Source organism: Panthera tigris, chromosome B2 (assembly GCF_018350195.1).
Source record: "Panthera tigris isolate Pti1 chromosome B2, P.tigris_Pti1_mat1.1, whole genome shotgun sequence".
Lineage (NCBI taxonomy): Eukaryota > Metazoa > Chordata > Mammalia > Carnivora > Felidae > Panthera > Panthera tigris.
The window spans coordinates 23588712-23606686 of record NC_056664.1 but is presented as its reverse complement, the minus strand read 5'-3'; the positions used below and the strand labels follow the sequence as shown (position 1 = coordinate 23606686).

The following is a 17975-nucleotide window of genomic DNA, read 5'->3' as shown; positions in this document are numbered from 1 at the left end:
TTTGGTACTTTAAGGTGACATTATAGTGGACAAATTTCAAGTAGTTATTTTCTTTCCAGTATTTGTCTTATTTTCAAAGCTGTTAATGAGGAAATAAAATATACTAAATTTGAAGTATCACCTGTCTTACTATATTTATTTTAGAACTTACCCTGATATGCTTAGTTAGAATAATAGGATTTATATTGCTAGTAATTTTTCATTTTTTTGTTTTGGTTTGTCATAGTAAAACTAAACCTAAGAGCTGAATTTGCATTTTTAATTAAAGATTGATCATGCTTGAATAAAGTTTTCCATTAACCTCTTCAAATAATACACTTCAATTTTAAGGATTTCAGTTTCCTCAGTATTCTTAACTTTGATTCTAAAACGTTGGTTGCTAATAGCTTTGTGACTATGTTATTGCCATACTGTTAAGAGCTGGGTAAAGATGGATGCTTAAATTTTCTTTGGTCTATTAAGGACTTCATTGCTTTTCTAGATTTAGGAATCCAAATCCCCTTAGAGATTAATGCTCTCTGAGGAGCTCAGCACAACTCAAAATGAAGATTAAAACTGACAGAGAGTTCTTCTACATATAATAATGCTGTAGAATACTGACCTTTATACCACAAAACTTTAAAACATGGACAAGGACACTCAATTGTCTCTAGTTGTAGTCTGAACTGATTGTAGATGCTTGCATAGCTTACAGTGACATTGCTTATTGGAGTGTTTCTATTCTAAAAAACAAAAATCCCTAAATTCTTTTTATTTTTCTACTGTCAAAATGTCATTCAGCAAATTCTGAGTGACCATAATAGCAAGGCTAGTGCTCAGAATCACAGGTATAAGCTTGATGAGGCCTGGATCCTACCCCAAGGAAGGATGTGACCCGTATTAAAACTGCAATATTGGCTAGCAGAAAACAATTCCTGGCCATAAAAAGAGAAACAAATGATGTGTTTTATGAGGGTTTTGTCTCTAAACTAAGCCTCAGAATTGGCTATGGATCCTTGCACAATTTATCATTGATTATATTAATTCCTCTTCAACATTGTCTTCTGTGGTTTCTGATCGCAGAAAAAAAAAAATTAGTACTGAAGTGGAAGTAATCCTCATCAGTCCATGATGTAGATCCTCTCCAAGAGTTTGATTTTAATTACTAATTAAACACCTTCTAGCTAATTTAGGAAAATATTAAATGTAATTTCAGAAAAGCAAACATGAAATTATCAAATAATCCATTTTCTGTATCAACAGATACAGATATTTCTGTATACTGCATAGAATTACCAATTCCACCTCTAGGTGGACTGTCCAAAAATCAAAAGTAGGGTCTCAGATATTTGTACATTGTTCATAGCAGCATTATTCACAGTAGCCAAAAGGTTGGAAACAACTCAAAAATGCCTTTTGATGGATGATAGGATAAGCAAAATACGTACGGCTTTGGGGCACCTGGCTGGCTCAGTCAGTGGAGCATACGACTCTTGATCTCAGGGCTATGAGTTTGAGCCCCATGTTGGGTGTAGAGATTACTTAAAAAAATTAAAATCTTTTTTAAAATGTGGTTTATATATACAGTAGAGTGTCATTCAGTCCTAGAAATGATGTTCTAACACATGCTACAGTGTGAATGAACCTTGAAGACATTATGCTCAGTGAAATAAGCCAGGCACAAAGGACAGATTCATAGCATTCCACTTTTGAGGTATCTAGAATAGTCAAATTCATTGACACAAAAAGTAGAATGATGGTTGTTGGGGAATGGAGAGTTTTTGTTTAATGAGTTCAGAGTTTTGGTTTGGGAAGATGGAAAGAGTTCTGGAGATAGTAGTAAAGGTTGCACAAACTGTGTCCATATACTTAATGGCCTTAAAAATGGTTAAAATGATAAATTTTGACTATATCCACAATAAACAATTACATTCTAAATTCAATTTGCTAATATTTTATTTAAGATTTTTGCAAAAGACATATAGTGAGAGATAAAAGCAAAGTGAAGATCAGGCTATTTCTGAGGTATTAGAATGTCCCTTCCCCGTGCCTGGCTAGGTAGTAAGAGGTTTGTTTTTATTAGGAGTTCCTCCTCTCTTCTTATGACAGACAGGTGGTAGGAGTGGAGGGGATTTGAGGGCGGGCCTCTGGTCTGCTGGATTGGGGGCTCCACGTGGGACTCTGTTGAGTCTGTCTGCACGAGCCCCAGAGAGTCAGTGTGGCATGGAGACCTGGGACCAGGCTGACCTGATGCCACTGGACTGTAATTTTCCGAAGCACAAAATCCACAGGTGCCCACAGAGACCGAACTGCTTCCCAGTCCCACAGGTGAGCCCTGTGAGCAGTCGACAGTCTTTCATGGCACTGCCGATGCCCCGACAGCTCTGACAGCTCCAGGTGGCACTCGGGGTGAAAGCAGGAGAAGTTAACGTGATCTTCACCAGATTCTAGGTCACTTCTTAGATCATGTACATTGTTGTTTGTTTTTTTTTTCTTTCAATCATCGCACTACCATGATACATCCATCCCAGAACCATTCCTCTGAAAAGTGATGGCCTTCAGTCCTGTTTTAGGCAAAGTTAGTAGATAAGGGAAGTTCCAGCTTTGAGGTGGACAGAAGTATACACTTCGAGATGGGTGTGTTGCAGACACAGTGAGGAAGCGGTGACCCACGCACGTGGGGTATCCTTCCTAAGCGTTCTCTCTGTGGGACGAAGAATTTACTAGTGGTGACAGTACTGGCTCATCTCTCCGCCCACATAACCAGACTCACAGTGTGCTGACCCAGCAGTGATTTTCTCCCCATTTGTGAGGAAGCAGTTCCTCCTACCCTTCCTCAGGTGGATGCCACAAGTAACCTGAGGACTCTAGTTCGGAGCCCTTACAGCTGAATAAGCAGTTGATTAGACGTTGGGAGTTGTAACAGCCCTTGATTTTTTTTTTTTTTTTAATGGCTTAGAATACATTTTCTGGCCCCTAGAAGATCTTTTACATTCCTCTTTCCCTAGGCTGAATGTTTAAGTGTTCCAGCAGGTGGCTGAGCTGTTGACTCCCTGTAATCCTTCTCCATTGCCTCCAGCATTAAATCCATTTCCTCTTTAACTCTTTATTTTTAATTTGGTAAAACCCTTTAAAGGCTGATTTCAGCCTGTTCTTTTCCATCTTGGTTTCGATGGCAAACCTTCATCAGAGTCCTTTAAATTTATATCCGACCATCTCCATTTCTTTGCTGATGGCATGGTACCCTGATATGCCATATTCTTTTTTTCTTTTCTTTTTTTTTTTTTTTACCAGTTAGCTTCAACACCTATTTATTGAGCACTTAACTATATGCCAAAGTACTTGAGCCAGTTAAAATCTAACTCTGTAAAGTGTTAAACAACATTACTGGAAATGTTTCTCGTCTTCTTGAAGACATTAAGGCAGTCATTGTCACTAATCACTCATTTCCATCATTTACCTTTCGCCCTTTAGCTTTCCATGTGTATGTCTTTCTGCATGGTGCATCGAGCGGGCCTGAGCGTGAACTGAGCTTTGCACTTCCTCACCGCTCCGTGACCTCAGGCAAGACAGTTAAGCTCTCTGGATCTTGTGTTTTCGTCTAGTAAAGGGCGGATTTAGTGAGATGCCCCGTACTGCACTCCACAAGTATGGATGAGCCTGTGGGTGTTAGTTGTGGTCCCTCTGCCTCCATTTATTTCTCTGACTTCTGCTTACCTCCTCTGATAGACTAGTATGATTGATCACAGGGTTTCCCCTCTTGCTTTTGGTGAAGACAAAGAAGAAAGTTAGAAAACAGTTGTCAATGAATGGAAAATCCATTCTGAGGGAAAGTGATCAATCAGAATGTGGATGTGTTCACTTTTCCTAAATGATGTTAACTGAAAAATTATGAATACAAGTAATACAAGAACCATTAGACTGTTTGAGGCTCTTTAACAGTGAAATTGTGAACGTGTCTCCTAAAATGCAGTCTTTAAAGGGGAAAGTAGTGTGATCTTGTCAATACTGACCAGCACTGAAAACTCCCTGTTGGTTTCCAGATCTGAGTTTTTACTGTCTCCTTTAACTTGCTCACTGAATTCATTATTGGAGAAAAACCAGTCGTGCTGAATATTGTAGAATAGTTCAAGTGTCTCTACATTCCTAATGCCCTTCCTCACCTGTTTTAGCATCTCCCTATATTCCTTCCAGTGTGCTTTGCTTCTTCTAAGTATCATATATTCTTTTCCTTTTTTTCCATTTCCTTATTTGTTTCTGTTGTTTGGACTTTAGTGACCCTTCCTCCAAGTTGGAGGAAATGTTACTGCTAATCTAGTCTCCATCTTCTGACTTAGGCTTTTCCCTTTAGGTTACCCTGAATATTCTGTTTCAGGCCACAAGAATGCTACATCATTGGAGGACACCAAGCCCATTTACCCTACATCTATGGTTTTCCACCCTCAGCGTGCATCAGCATTTCATGGGAACGGTGCCAGTGCTCCACTCCTGGATGCCCCCACCAGAAAGTTGGGAATGTGGGCCCAAGGAGCATTTTTAAAGACCTGCCCCATGATGCTCCTGCACAGATTGAGAACCCCTGCTACTGATGGCAAAATATAGTAATTCCCACATCTAATACTATATTGTCCTGTATCTCCTGGTTCATAATTCTTTGGTTTAATCAGGCTGATCTGACATAGGTTTTAGGAAATTATCATTGACTGGAGTTTATTTAAAGTTACATAGTTTCATCAGTTGCTACTTTTTATCTCAAAATAGTATTTTTCTTTTTAAGTCTCCTCATTCCTTTTTCATACCTAGTATTTTTAGGTTGGTTCTTTCTGAAAGTTAATTATTACACAGGGTGATTTTAATTGAAGAAACCACCACTTATGGTCCTTTTTCTGTTGACTTTCAAAATGCTTCCTAATTTTGTGTACTCTGTTTTTTAACTAGTTCATTTCACAGTTTGTCATTCATCTGCCTTGAGTACATTTCTAGCATTCATGAGTTATTTAGTGGTTTCAGGGAAATAATTTGAATGCTTCATGGACTAAAATGGCTTTTATACAGCCTCCATTCTTAAGTATACTTTTGCTCTTTAAAGAATGAGTAGTTTGGAGTATGGTTTTCTCAGTGCTAATACTGTGCCAGTAGCTACTTGGTACAAAGTTTTGGAGCCCGCTCAGCCAGCGAGCATGGCTCCAGCTCATATTAAATAGCTTGGATGCAACTGGTCATGCCTGGAATAGGAGGAGAGTGCCTGATTCATTCTTAGGAGAGAATGTCGGAGATGCAAAAGAAACCCAACTTATGGAAAACCTTAATTATTCACCTGATAAGTTTTTTATTTAAGTTGGGTTTTTGTTTTTTGATTTTTTGGGGTTTTTTTGTTCTTGTTTTATCAGGAAAATAGTTGAATGAAGAGGGTTGAGGAAAGCTATTGTGACCATAGAGTTGGCCATGGCCAGTGTGCGGTAGCAAAACTAGGAGCCAGAGGGGCAGTGAGGCGGATGGAGTAGTCAAGATCTAGAATAATCATTGTGAAAATCAGGCGAATCGAGAGAACAATGCAGAGACCAGGAGGAGGAGGCATTAATAAACTAGATGTGAGTGTGCAGGGTGGTGGTGCATCTGTCCCTTCCCATTGCCAAGTGATGGAAGACATGACCCCCAGAGGCCTGTGACCCTGTGGATCTCTACCCGTAGTCAGTGTCCTGCCACACACAGTGGCAGCAGGCCAGGGAGGGGATACCTTAATGACACTGTTGAGAAAGCAGAAGACCTGCAGACCAGGTTTATTCATTTATCAGATGCTACCCATGAGTCACAAACCCAAGGGCCATGCTGGGGCCTAGGCACAGAGGCGTCCTCCTCCTCAGGGCAGTCAGCTCCTTACAGTCCAATGTGACAAGTGCTGGAGAGCTCCACAAGAGATACCACCTCCAGGTTGGGGTGATCAGGGAGACCCCATGTCAAGGCCATGGCTGGAAGCACTGCTCAGGCCCTCTCACAGGATGCTACATGCACAGGTGCTGGGTAATCTGAGCCGCGCTCTCAAACTCCCCCAGTGCAGCCCACAATAAGAGACACGTTTTACCTGGCGGCCCAGGGTGCTGGTGTGCAGTGGTCTCCAGTTTCTCCTGTCTTGTCTAAATAAATGAATACTGATTGGTATCCACAAAATTGATTTTGTATCCCAGAGCTTGAAAAGCACTGTTGTGTAGACAGGGAAGGGTAACACAGCACCCACCCGGCTGGCCACCCCTACACAAAGAACCCCAGAGCTTATGAGGTGCAGAGTAGCCATAGTGAAATGGTTAGAAGAAAGGGGCCTTCTAATCTAGACCCCACGTGGACAACATTTGCTGCAGCAGCTGGAATGGGAAAGAGCCTGCCTCAGGCTTTAGGATTTGGGAATAACTGGCAGGTTTGCCTGGCTTGAGCAAGTGGCTAATCTTTGCAGCACATTGCTGTGGTTTCCAGCACATTTATGGAAAGTGTGGTGCTGGTCACCAGGGATAGTCTGGCCTTCCCTCCCATTTGCTGTGCTACTTGTATTGCCTTTGGGCTCCAAAGGCTGGGCCGGCAGAACCTAATGACTAGAATTTATGGTCGGGCACTGGGGCAGGGGATAGCCAGTGTATCCACAACATAGCTGAGCACTGGGGATGGGCAGGACAGGGAAGATGTGCTTGTGCAGCAGAAATTATTCTTAATGATAGCAGTTCTAATATTTCAGTTTGATTACATCGAATGTGCATGACGAAGAGGCTCAGTGTCTTAAATGGCTATTTACTGGGTCTGTCCTAATACAGTGTACAAAAATAAAGCACTCCCAAGCACAGCATTCAAGGGTCTCAGTGGTGAGTAAAAATGAGCTTGCACATGATCTCTGAATCCCAAAGCCGGAGCAGCAGGTGGTGCCTGGGCACATCTTACCAGCAGTGGGGGGCCTGACCTGTGTGCTGATCCTCAGGGACCTGACTGGAAGAATCTAGGTGGGCTGGGAGTCACGGGGCAACAAGTGTTGATAGATTCTAAAGATCATTTGCACCCTTCTGCAGGGTACCAGGCAGGACAAGATTCCCCCTGACTGATGCGGAGCGAGAAAGATGCGGCTGTGGTCTGCAGGGGAGGGGAGGAACTCTTTTGGTACATGGAGGTCGGCTGGAATTGGGAGTTGAGGTACCATTGCCCTTAAACACGGGTCTCCTAAGGAGGATTGTGTGATGGGTTGCTCTTTGAAACAGTGGGGTATAATTAGCTTGAAAGTAAGTACGAAGCTCTAAAGACAGATTTGTGGGTAGAGAGATTTGGGAGCAGCCTGCCATGGAAGACAAAGGAAGGCATCCGGCAGAGAAAGCAGAGCCCACTTCAGCACTTCAGAACACAACGTGCAACACCTGGCCCTCTCCAGTTGGAGAGTGTTCCTTCACCTTGAGAAGCCACGGGGGCCTTTGCCGTGGAAGCCCACTCTGTTGGGGTGGGGATGGCAGTGTCCAGGCACTTTTCAGTGGCATTTGGGTGGAGCCCCTGCCTGGCAAGTTCCTCCTGGAGGGGTTGGGCTGATGAATACCAGAGCTCTGTCTGAATGTGGCGATTGATTATAAGCATTTTCATCCTAATTCCCCACTGAGCAGTTGCTTGTTGGTTTATGTATGGCCTCTTGAAGCTAATCGTTAGTTAGGTGATTTTATTTTTAGGGCCAGGTCTAAAACGTGGCTGTGAATAAATTCTTTCTTGATCTCAGGCAAAAAGAATGACTTTGATACTGAGCAATGGAAAGAAAACTTGCAGCCAGTTCTGCTATAATGCAACATATGCATCCCTAAAAATTGCCACACTATGCAAAATCATGCACTGAACAGCACCAGGCTTATGTGGGAAATGGAGAAGGAAACTTTGTCATTGGCATATTTAACAATAAGATAGGACCCTAATAAAAGTGGTGCTACAATTTGACATATTAAATGGTTAAGAAAGCCATAAATACTGCAATAGCTGTGGCACTGTATCATGAAGAAGGTGCGTAGTCTTATGCTGGAAGTGGGTGTGGGAAGGGTCAGCGCATCGGTTACTGTAAAGCAGTGAAAGGGGGATCTGAAAGCACACGGAAGGCAGCGGTGGCTATTGGAGGCACGGGTTTTGTGTATTCCTGCCCACCCAGAGTCCCCGGCGTGCGGTTGTGCATGCACCAGCCTTCTCCAGACAAAATTAGGCATGATACACGAAATCTGCAGTGTGCTCGAAACTGTTCCTAATCTACCCATCCTGTTGAAGCAGAACTTTATAGCAGCACTGACCATATTTTACTGTCTTTTATGAAGACAGCTAAGAATAAGCATACATAGCCTTAAATCCAGAGATCCCTACGGACAGGGACCTGTATTTGAAGGAGTTGGGGCAGACACTTTTATAATTATTTACAAAGAATTGATTCATTTAACATGTTATGGGAGGAAAAGGATATAATGTTTAAAGCCTCCCTTCCACGTTCATTTGAAAAGTTTTCTGTTAATTCAGTTTGCAGATCATATAATCTGAATAAAGTGGTAGGCTTCTGTATGGTTAAATAGGATTAGGTTCAGTAGGTATGGGGGACAATGTTTTGAAATGTTAAACTCTGTAAAGGTGTGTTAATGATTCTATAGACACTGGGGCACCGAGGTGGCTCAGTCACTTGACCCTTTATTTCGGCTCAGGTCATGTTCTCATGGTTCATGGATTGAGCCCCAAATCAGGCTCTGTGCTGAACAGCACAGAGTCTGTTTGGGATTCTCTCTCCCCCTCTCTCTCTGCCCTTGCCCCTTTCCCTCTCATTCTCCCTCCCTCCCTCCCTCCCTCCCTCTTTCTCCCTCTCCCTCTCTCTCTGTCTCCCTCCCTCCCTCCCTCACCCCCCAAAATAAATAAACTTTGAAAAGTAATAATTCTGAGGCACCTGGGTGGCTCAGTGGTTAAGCATCTGCTTCAGCTCAGGTCATGATCTCGTGGTTCGTGAGTTCAAGCCCCACATTAGGCTCTATGCTGACAGCTCAGAGCCTGAAGCCTGCTTTGGATTTTGTGTCTCCCTCTCTCTCTGCCTCTCCCCTGCACACACTCTCTTTCTCAAAAATAAAAAAAAATTCAAAAAACATTTTTTAAAAAGTAATAATTCTGTAGATACTGTAGTATTTGTTCTCTAACTTTAGACTAAAGTAACAGTCAGCAGGTTTTGAACTTTTCTTGCACCTGAGACCCATACTTCCTTGAATTTGCCAACTTTTGATTAAACAACCATAAACTAAAATACACTTAGGGAAATACCAATAAATCTTTACCTATTTAAAAATAATATCCCAGAAGTTTTTGTCTGGATTTTGGTTGCTGTAGTCTGTTTTCAAGTGGTTTTTACCCTGATATCAGTAAATTGTAAAAATTTACAAAATACCAAGAATATAAAAATTACCCATATCTCTATCACTAAGAGCCATTATTGACTTTTTTATGTATTTACATTTTTAGTAAACTCACATGTAAGCATTGTTGATTACACTATAATACCTTTTGATATGTTTAATTTTCATTTCTGTGCTGTGTAATTTTGGTTGTAACAAAGTAATAGAACACAAGCTTGAGAACAGATCTGCAGATACAACCCAACTTTCAGATGTCATGTGGTTTTAATTAGAGTTAGGTTAAAAGCTTGGCATATGTAACATATAATGTAAACAGTAGCTGCTGTGAAACACTTACTGACCTGTATGTTAACAGTCTTCATAAACATCCTGATAGTGGCTGCTTTCTGTGTGTCAGGTGCACATGTCCCATTGGTCATTTAACCATTTCCTTACTCTTACAATTACGGCTCTTTCCAGTTTCTCCATTTTAAAGATAAAATTATTTGAATACCTTTTATATGTGAAAATATCCCATATAATTTCTTTTCTGTTAGAGTGTAATTCTAAAAATGGAATTACAAGGACAAAGGTTGATGGACACATCTTACAGAATTGCTCTCTAGAAAGGTATCCATATATGTATGTGTGCTCTTCACCAGCCCTGATTTAATTGCCATATTTTAAGATTCCTAATTTATAGGTAGAAAAGATTATTTCATTTTTTATTTGGGAGATCAGTTTTTCATGTTTTGGTGTTTTCATTCCATTGAAAGCATTTTTCTGTGCTCATCTTGTGTGTGTGTATGTATCTGTGTTTCATTTTCAGTAAAGACATAAAATGACTGTTCCAAGAAAATTACTCGGTTTTTGATTACCACTTATTGAATGATCTTTACCAATCCTGTTTATTTGTAATACACAGATTGTCATCCTAGGAGCTAGTCCTTGGTTAATTCTAGTTGGTCATTTTCCCCTAGAGTAGAATCATGCCCTTAATAGTTATGAATATACAACTAGCAAGGTACGTATCACTCATTATTCTCTTCCAAAATTTCTTAGCTTGTCTTCCCGCCAAATCTTAGTCACCGGGGTTGCAATTGGAAGTCTATTAGAATTGAAATTGAGAAAGATAGCTTTGCAGTATTTAATGTTAATAAAATGGGACCATGGTGTCCCAAGAAATAAGTAAAATTGGTGTGTGGTTTTGTGTCATCATGTCAAGTTCTGACATCAGAGTTAAATTATCCTCTTTGCAAAATGAACTTGGTAGATTTCCTTCTTTCCTCGGAACTTTGAAACTGTTTTCTTTTGTACTCAGCTGCTCCTACCTTGCCTAGCCCCAAATAACTTTACTTGTATCTTTCCTTCCTTATTTTTTCTCTTTGTTTCTGTTGTAGCTGAGCTCAGTCTTGAGAATTCATATTTTTCCAGAAAGATGTCAATTTCTTGAAGATACTCTAATGTATTTATGTAGTGTATACACAGTGGTTTTTATTCATTCTGGTTAGGTTGATGTGAACTCAGGGGAGAGTTGGGGGGGGTGGGATTAGCCAATTACTACCTCCTTTTAGTTAATTAAACTTGATATATAGTCTGTGTAGGTTCACTTTTACCCACATGTTTATCAGTTCTTTTGTATATATATCCAAGCTTCTTTCTGCTAGCATTTTCCCTGAAGAACTTCCTTTAGCATTTCTTATAGTGTGGGTCGGCTGGCTACAGATTTTCTCAGCTTTTGTCTAGAAAAGTTTTTATTTCTCCTGTTTCTGAAAGACAGATATGGTGCATGTGTGCTGTAAGCTTTTTATTTCTTACTTCATGCACTTTAAAGATGCCATCCCTTTCCTGCTTTTTTCTTTCTGTCTGCTTTGAAGATTTTCTTTTATCACTAGCATTTGCAGATTGATTATTATGTGCCTTACTGTGGTTTTCTGTTTATCTTGATTGGTATTTGTTAAGCTTCTTGGGTCTGTAAGCTTCTGGTTTTCATCGAATATGGAAAACTTTGAGCCATTATTTCTGCAAATGTTTTTACACACTTGCACACACCCTTTCTTGGACTCAAATTATGCATATGCTAGATGCTCTGATAGCCCACACCCAGGCTCTACTCTGTTTTTTCTTTTCTCTCTGTGTTTCATTTTGGATAGAATCTGTTGGTCTTCAAGTTCTCTGATCTTTCTTTTTTTCCCCCTCTGATCTTATCTTGCACAGCATCTAATCTGTTAAACATACCTAATGAAATTCATATGTTTGTGTTATCTTTTAAATTTTTAAAAAATATTTTTTAATGTTTATTTTTGAGAGAGAGAGAGAGAGTGTGAGTGGGGGGAGGGGTAGAGAGAGGGGTGACACAGAATCCGAAGCAGGCTCCAGGCTCCAAGCTGTTGTCAGCACAGAGCCCGATGCAGGACTTGAACTCATGAACTGTGAGATCATGACCTGAGCTGAAGTTGGTTGCTTAACCGAGTGAACCACCCAGGCACTCCTGTCTTTTAAATTCTTGAGCACACTGAGGTTGTTTATAAGTTTTGGAAATGTCCTTTTCTCTTATTTCATCATCTTTTATTTTTAGATCTCTTTCTATTAACTGATTTAGTCTTGGTCATCGGTCCGATTTTTCTATTTCTTAGCATATCTAGTAATTTTTTTGGCTGTTACACACTGGGACTTCTACATTTTGGGGCGCTGGATTTTCTTGTCCACTTTTTTAAGTGTTAGGTTTGTTCTGACAGCCAATTTTTACTTGCAAATCTGATCCTTCGAAGGCTTATTTTTAAGTGTTGTTAGTGCAGTTCTAGAGCTAGAGTACTTCCACTACTAACATGTGCCTGTTCCAGGGTCTCGACCCAGTGTCCCTCTCCACTCTGGCTGGGGATTACACCAGCCCTGTGTGTGCTCTGGCAGTTACATGTTCATAGGTAATTTTTTCCTCAAAAGTTGTTGGTCTGCCAACCTTGTGGAGTTTCACCTCATGCATACTGAGATTGGTGTTCAGCAAGGACTCAAGAGGATCCATAAGCAGTTCTGGAACTTTCTGTGTAGCTCCCTCCTTTAAAGTACCCTGCCCCACAAATTAAAGCCTTCTGGGCTCCTCCTGATTTTAGCACTTTTGCTGAGCTGCACGCAGTGTCCCTGTACCTACCGTGTGGAAATAGCCTCCAGGCAGAAAGTCTGGTTCCCAGCTTTCACACTGGGAACGTGGTCCTGCACTGTCTGTTGTCCAGCTTCTGAAATAGTTGTTTGGTAGATTTTGTTCAGTTTTCTACTCCTCGCTGGCAAGTAACGAAATGCAGCTACTGTTTCTCTCTTAAGTTTAGAAGCAGAAGGCACATTTCGTTTTTAGAGAGACATGCTTTTTGAAGCAGTGAATTCTAACAGGTTAACAAATACATGTTTGAGGGTATTCTTTTTACTCTCGAGCATGTTAAAAGAAAACCATTTATTAGGAGAGGCACTAAAGTGGGTTTTTTCCTGGCTTTTATGCCAATAAATCCTAGGAAGGCATTTAGTAGTCTCTGAATCCAAATCCTTAAGGAACTGTCCACTCAGAACGTTTGCTCTGCTTTTTCGTCAGAGCTGTGGGTCCAGGGAGTCACAGAGAATTTTCACACAGTTTATGTGTGGAGGATATTTTTTCCTGAATCTCGGTGTTTACCTTTTTTAGATTGGTCATTAGCAGTTGATTTTGCTCTAAAGGATAGCACCTGCTGTCCCGAGGTTGGCACCAGGTGATCAGCTAGCTGTGTGACGCTGGACAGGCCACTTACTTTCTCGTCCCTGAGTGAAGGGCACTGGACTGGTGGGACTTGAAGGTCCCTTACCTTCATTTATTCAGTAAATATGAAGTGTTCCAAACCCTGGGATTACATTAGTGAATGAGACACATAGGGACCCTGCTCTCACAGAGCTTAGTGGAGTACAGTGACAATATATACAATAAATAAAAAATCAAATGAGGAAGAAATACCTTTGGTGAGGAGGGCTATGGGAAAAACAAGCCAGGGTGAAGTGAATTGCGATGGGAGGGCCCCCATTAGGGGGAGGGGCTTCTCCACAAAGGCTTGTCGGCAGAGATGACATTTTGAGCTGCCGTTCAGATGAGCAGAAGGAACCAGCCATTTGAAGCTCTAGGGCAAGAACATTCTAGGCAGAGGGAAGAGCAAGTACAAAGGCCCTGGCCAGTGAAAGAATGCCATGGCTAGCTTGTCATGAGTGAGGGGCTAAGGGTTATAAATGACAGATGGGGGTGAGATAGGGGTCAGGACCTAGCTCAGTGCTGGCAGCCTGTGATTCTGAGATGCAGTCCCACTGTGAACACTTCTCTACCCAAATACAGCACAGTCACATGGCCCTGTAGGTAGATAAGAAGGGGTCCCAGGAGTCTTACTGGGTGGGCGTGATACTTGAGGCCCTAGCAGGATCACAGAGTCTGAAATCAGCATGGACTGTAAAGTGAGCCAATGCAGTTTTAACAGGGAGATGAAGGCCAAGTTCAACAATCCTGGTCAGCATGAGCCAACATGAATCCATTTCCACATTTGCAGAACCACGGATAGCTCCATAAGACTTACTGCTTCAAAGAAAGGAAAATGGGCTTTTTGTGAAGCTCACATATAAAGGCTACATAGACCCCATAGCCTAGAAATCCTGCTTCTGTGGGAAGAAGCCACCAGGAAATCTGCCTATAGAGGTAAGGAATACGTGTCTTTTAAATAGGGAAAGAAAAGAGACTGAGAGAGCAGTTCAGGGGTGGAGGGGGCTGATCCAAAGTCAGCAGGCTTTGTCCTGGCGGAAGGCAGCTAGCCAGCCTTCAACAGGCCTTCCCCTGTGTTGTTGGGTCTTTCTTGTTGTGTTCTGATACAGCACCAATTAATTCAGCTCAGGTTAGTAATTCTCAAAGATCCAGACAGCTCTCACCTGTTGTTACTAGCACACTGGCATGTGTATTCTGCAAGAACGCTGTCCTCCTGGGCAGGCTGGAGCCTCCACTCATTTCGATTTTGTCAGATCACCCTTCACCCTGAGTCAGGTGGCCTCCAGCTTTCCTCTCTGCAAAGTATTGCTTCTCATGCGCTCTCTGTTTAGGCAGGGAGAGCATTGTCAGCCATCACATCCACATCAGGGCCCTCTCACCTGCAGCTGTATCTCTGTGTTCCTGAAAACAGCGTTTTAACAAATGCATGTTTTCTATTTAACAACTTTGATCTGTCTCTCATTGTATCCTACAGTCTTTTTTTTTTTTTTTTTACCCTTCATGCTCTAGTGACACAACTTGCCTGAGTTTATTAATGGCTTCTTATCTCCCCTCCATTGCCTCTTCTCTGTTCTCCTCCACCTCTCTGAGGCACATGCCACTGTTGACATGTCCTCATGGCCACGGCAGCCTCTCCTTCCTTTGAAGGAAGCCTCTTACAGCCTCCCTGCTTCCCTGCTGCCTCCTGGCCCTACATGTGTCTCCCCAGCAAGTTCGCTCCTCACTCCTCCCTTTGGAGCTCCTACTTCTCTATCCAACCATCCTCTCTGGGCACCAGTTCCCAAGTACTCATCTCCACCCCGACTTTTTCTGCCCCCATTCCTGGACTCTGGAGCATCTGTACCCGAATAGTAACCATGGATAAAGCCAAGTTTCTCCCCTGTCCTCATCCCCCAGCTATGTCAGACTACCCTGTGGGTGCCCCATCTCCTACACACCCAGGCTTAATGGTTCAGAGTCACCTGTGATCCAGTTCCCTGTTACTCAGAAGTTATCTGGTCATGTGGCCTCTAGCTGCAGTGGAGTCTATAGAGGATGGAGGGGACAAGGAGGCAGCAAGTGTAGACCTGGTGAGACCATGATGGGCGTGAGGAGAGAGGGCAGTGCTGAGAAGAGCAGATTAGAGGGGTATCTGAGAGCACAAGAGATTGAAGAAGGTGTTTAAACACAGATGGGGAGGGTTCTGATAGAAGAGAGATTGAAAATTAAAACAAAGAGAAAGGATCCTTGCTAGCTTCCTCAGAAGGATTCAGCAACACCCAGTGCTGCTGGTAACAACAGCTAATCCAGTGATCTTTCAGTTGGAGATACTGGCCAGCATTGGAATGAGAGAGGCCAAGGTTTGCGTTGCAGCATTGTTTGTAATACCAAACAACCATTAAATATTTGTGTTTATTGCAGTGTGGATTGGTAAAAGTAGATTATAGAACATCCATTCAGTAGACTGTTGTGCAGCCTTAGAAAAGAACAAAACATCACCTGATGATAAGACAAGTTCTAAGATACTGTCGAATGAATAAACAAGATGTGACAAAATACTGTGTCTACTAAACTATCATTTGTGTCTTTTAATGGGGGTAGAAATATTTATATTCTTATTTGCCTGTGTATATATCAAGACACAGTGGAAGGAGACTGGGAAACCAAACATGGTAGCTAACCGGGGGGGGGGGGAGAGGGGGGCGGTCCTGGGCAAATGGAGAGCATGAGTGGTGGGAGACCGTTTACGGTATATCTTTTTACAGTTGTAGATTCTTGAACCATGTGCATTTATTATAACCTCTTCCAAAATTTCAAAAAATTGAATTTTTTTTAAACACCTCAAAAGCATTTCAACCAATGAAAGTCCTGTTGTTTTACCAAGGGAGATTATTTGATTTCTCTAAATGTCCATTCCCAAGTCTTTTCTGGTAGTCCTGGCTTATTTTCTTTCATTGTGGAAGAAGTATTTCTGACCTATAATTCATGTTCTTCCCCTCAGAGAACTTCTGCCAGTGCTAATTTTATTAGTAAAGCTTGATACAGTTTTCCTACATTTCTTTCCCTTTCTCCACACCCTCCCCAAAGGCTCTATATATTCCTTACCAGGTGAGATAATATTCAGAAAATTCATATGAATAATTATTTACCTTTAATACTTGAATTCTTACCCTGACATAACTTGATAATTGTAGGAAAGCATTAAATGGAACTCTTGCCTTTGTTATAAGAAATATTAGGTTCAGGAGACCATATCTTTAAGACAGCAACGAAGTTGACGCTGAGAAGCTGACACAGGAGGAAAAATTAGCAGAACATTTTATGTGGCAGGAAAGAGAACTGTCTTGAAGTTCTATTTGGAAGGCTGTTTGGAAATGTAGAACTGGGGGCAGTGGGCAGATAGATACTCACCTCCCAGGGCATCAGAAGAAAGACCTGAGAGTCTCAAGTGCCCCACAAGGGGGCACTGGTCTGCAGTGGTGGCCACTGCAGCAGCCCTTGGTAGACCAGCTGAAACAGGTGGTCGCCTCGCGTTTCGTTTCGGTACAAGTCATCTTGCATTCAGAAAAAAGAAACTTCAACGGAATGGCAGGTAGCTTTGGCTGGAATAGTAAGATATTTTCTTTTTTCATCCCAACTTCTCAAGCCTGGAATAGGTACTCTTCATGAGACCCCCTTCTCTTTTAATCCCATTCTCCAGTAGTCTCAAATTCTGTAGCCTGTTTTCAGCAAGTACCTTTCCATCTGTATTTTTTAGGCAAGATAAGCAAGAGGGTGATTTCCTTGTCAGACTTGGAAGGAAAACAAATGCCTTTCAAAGTAGACTTTTTAACAGCCTTGCTTTGATACATTAAATCCTGGGTTCATAATGAGCATTTTTACCCAATTCAGAGACGACACTGGGGAGGGACTCGTAGCTGGACATCACAGACCACTGTGATTTCAAACTCTCGGCAGGTACATCTCCGTTTATGGACGCGCTAACAGCCAATGGAACAACCAACATACAGACATCTGTTACAGGAGTGACAGCCGGGAAAAGGAAATTTATTGATGACAGAAGAGACCAGCCTTTTGACAAGCGGTTGCGTTTCAGTGTGAGGCAAACAGAAAGTGCCTACAGATACAGAGATATTGTCGTCAGGAAGCAGGATGGCTTCACCCACATCTTGTTGTCAACAAAATCATCAGAGAATAACTCACTAAACCCAGAGGTGAGAGACGTCCCTTGGGCTGCTTTGTGCTTCATGTTTCTCCACGCCCTTGTTTCCCGGCCAGGCTGGACGGAATCGGTGCTCTTTGTGCCCTACTCTCCTTGTGCCCTGCCAGAGGTAGGCACGAGAAGGAAGGTGTGGCAGTCTTGCCCCGGACAACACTGTGCCTCTGGTGCAGCCGGGCAAGTGCGAATGTGCATGCCCGCCTTGTTCTCCAGAGGGCACAGGCCTCCCCCCAAGACTCGCATATGAAACTCCTGTGTGCGCGTGCTCATCTTTAGTCATCAGACTCTCGAAGGGCTCTTTGTTCGGACGAGATTAAAATGGCCCCGGGCCCCCAGTTATATCTTTCCTGTGCATCTTCAGCATTGTGGTGGAACTTCGTTCCCACTGCAGTGACTTGGACCCCTGTCCCTTGTGGGTAGTAGCTGGTAAAGTTGGCTTTCAAAATCCAGGGAGACTGCTGCTTGCTTGCAGAGGTTCAAAAACGAACTCAGAAATATCTAAAACACGAAGTTTTGGAAATTTATGCCCTCATATTTGTTTGTTTTCCACTTGTGAAAAGCTAGGTCAGGCTTTCTCTAGACAAGAAAACCAAACTCCACAAAGCTTGTAAGTCTGGCCAGGGTCACAGGACAAACCAGTTCAGGGTTGGTCCCCAGTACAGTTTTAGACCACAGAGTC

At 42.3% G+C, this 17975-nt stretch overlaps 1 protein-coding gene across 9 annotated transcripts in view; it reads left to right on the top strand.

Moving 5' to 3' along the window:
- CDYL (chromodomain Y like) overlaps positions 1-17975 on the top strand; it is a 241096-nt gene that overhangs the window by 205667 nt on the left and 17454 nt on the right. For 6 of the 9 annotated variants that reach the window (XM_042985824.1, XM_042985827.1, XM_042985820.1 and 3 more), the window contains 2 exons: positions 3454-3543; positions 17035-17291. In XM_042985824.1, coding sequence (XP_042841758.1) covers positions 3454-3543; positions 17035-17291 — 347 coding nt within the window. Of the gene's footprint in view, positions 1-3453; positions 3544-13280; positions 14035-17034; positions 17292-17975 lie in introns of those variants that run through there. The other 3 variants (XM_042985828.1, XM_042985822.1, XM_042985829.1) reach the window with 2 other exon arrangements.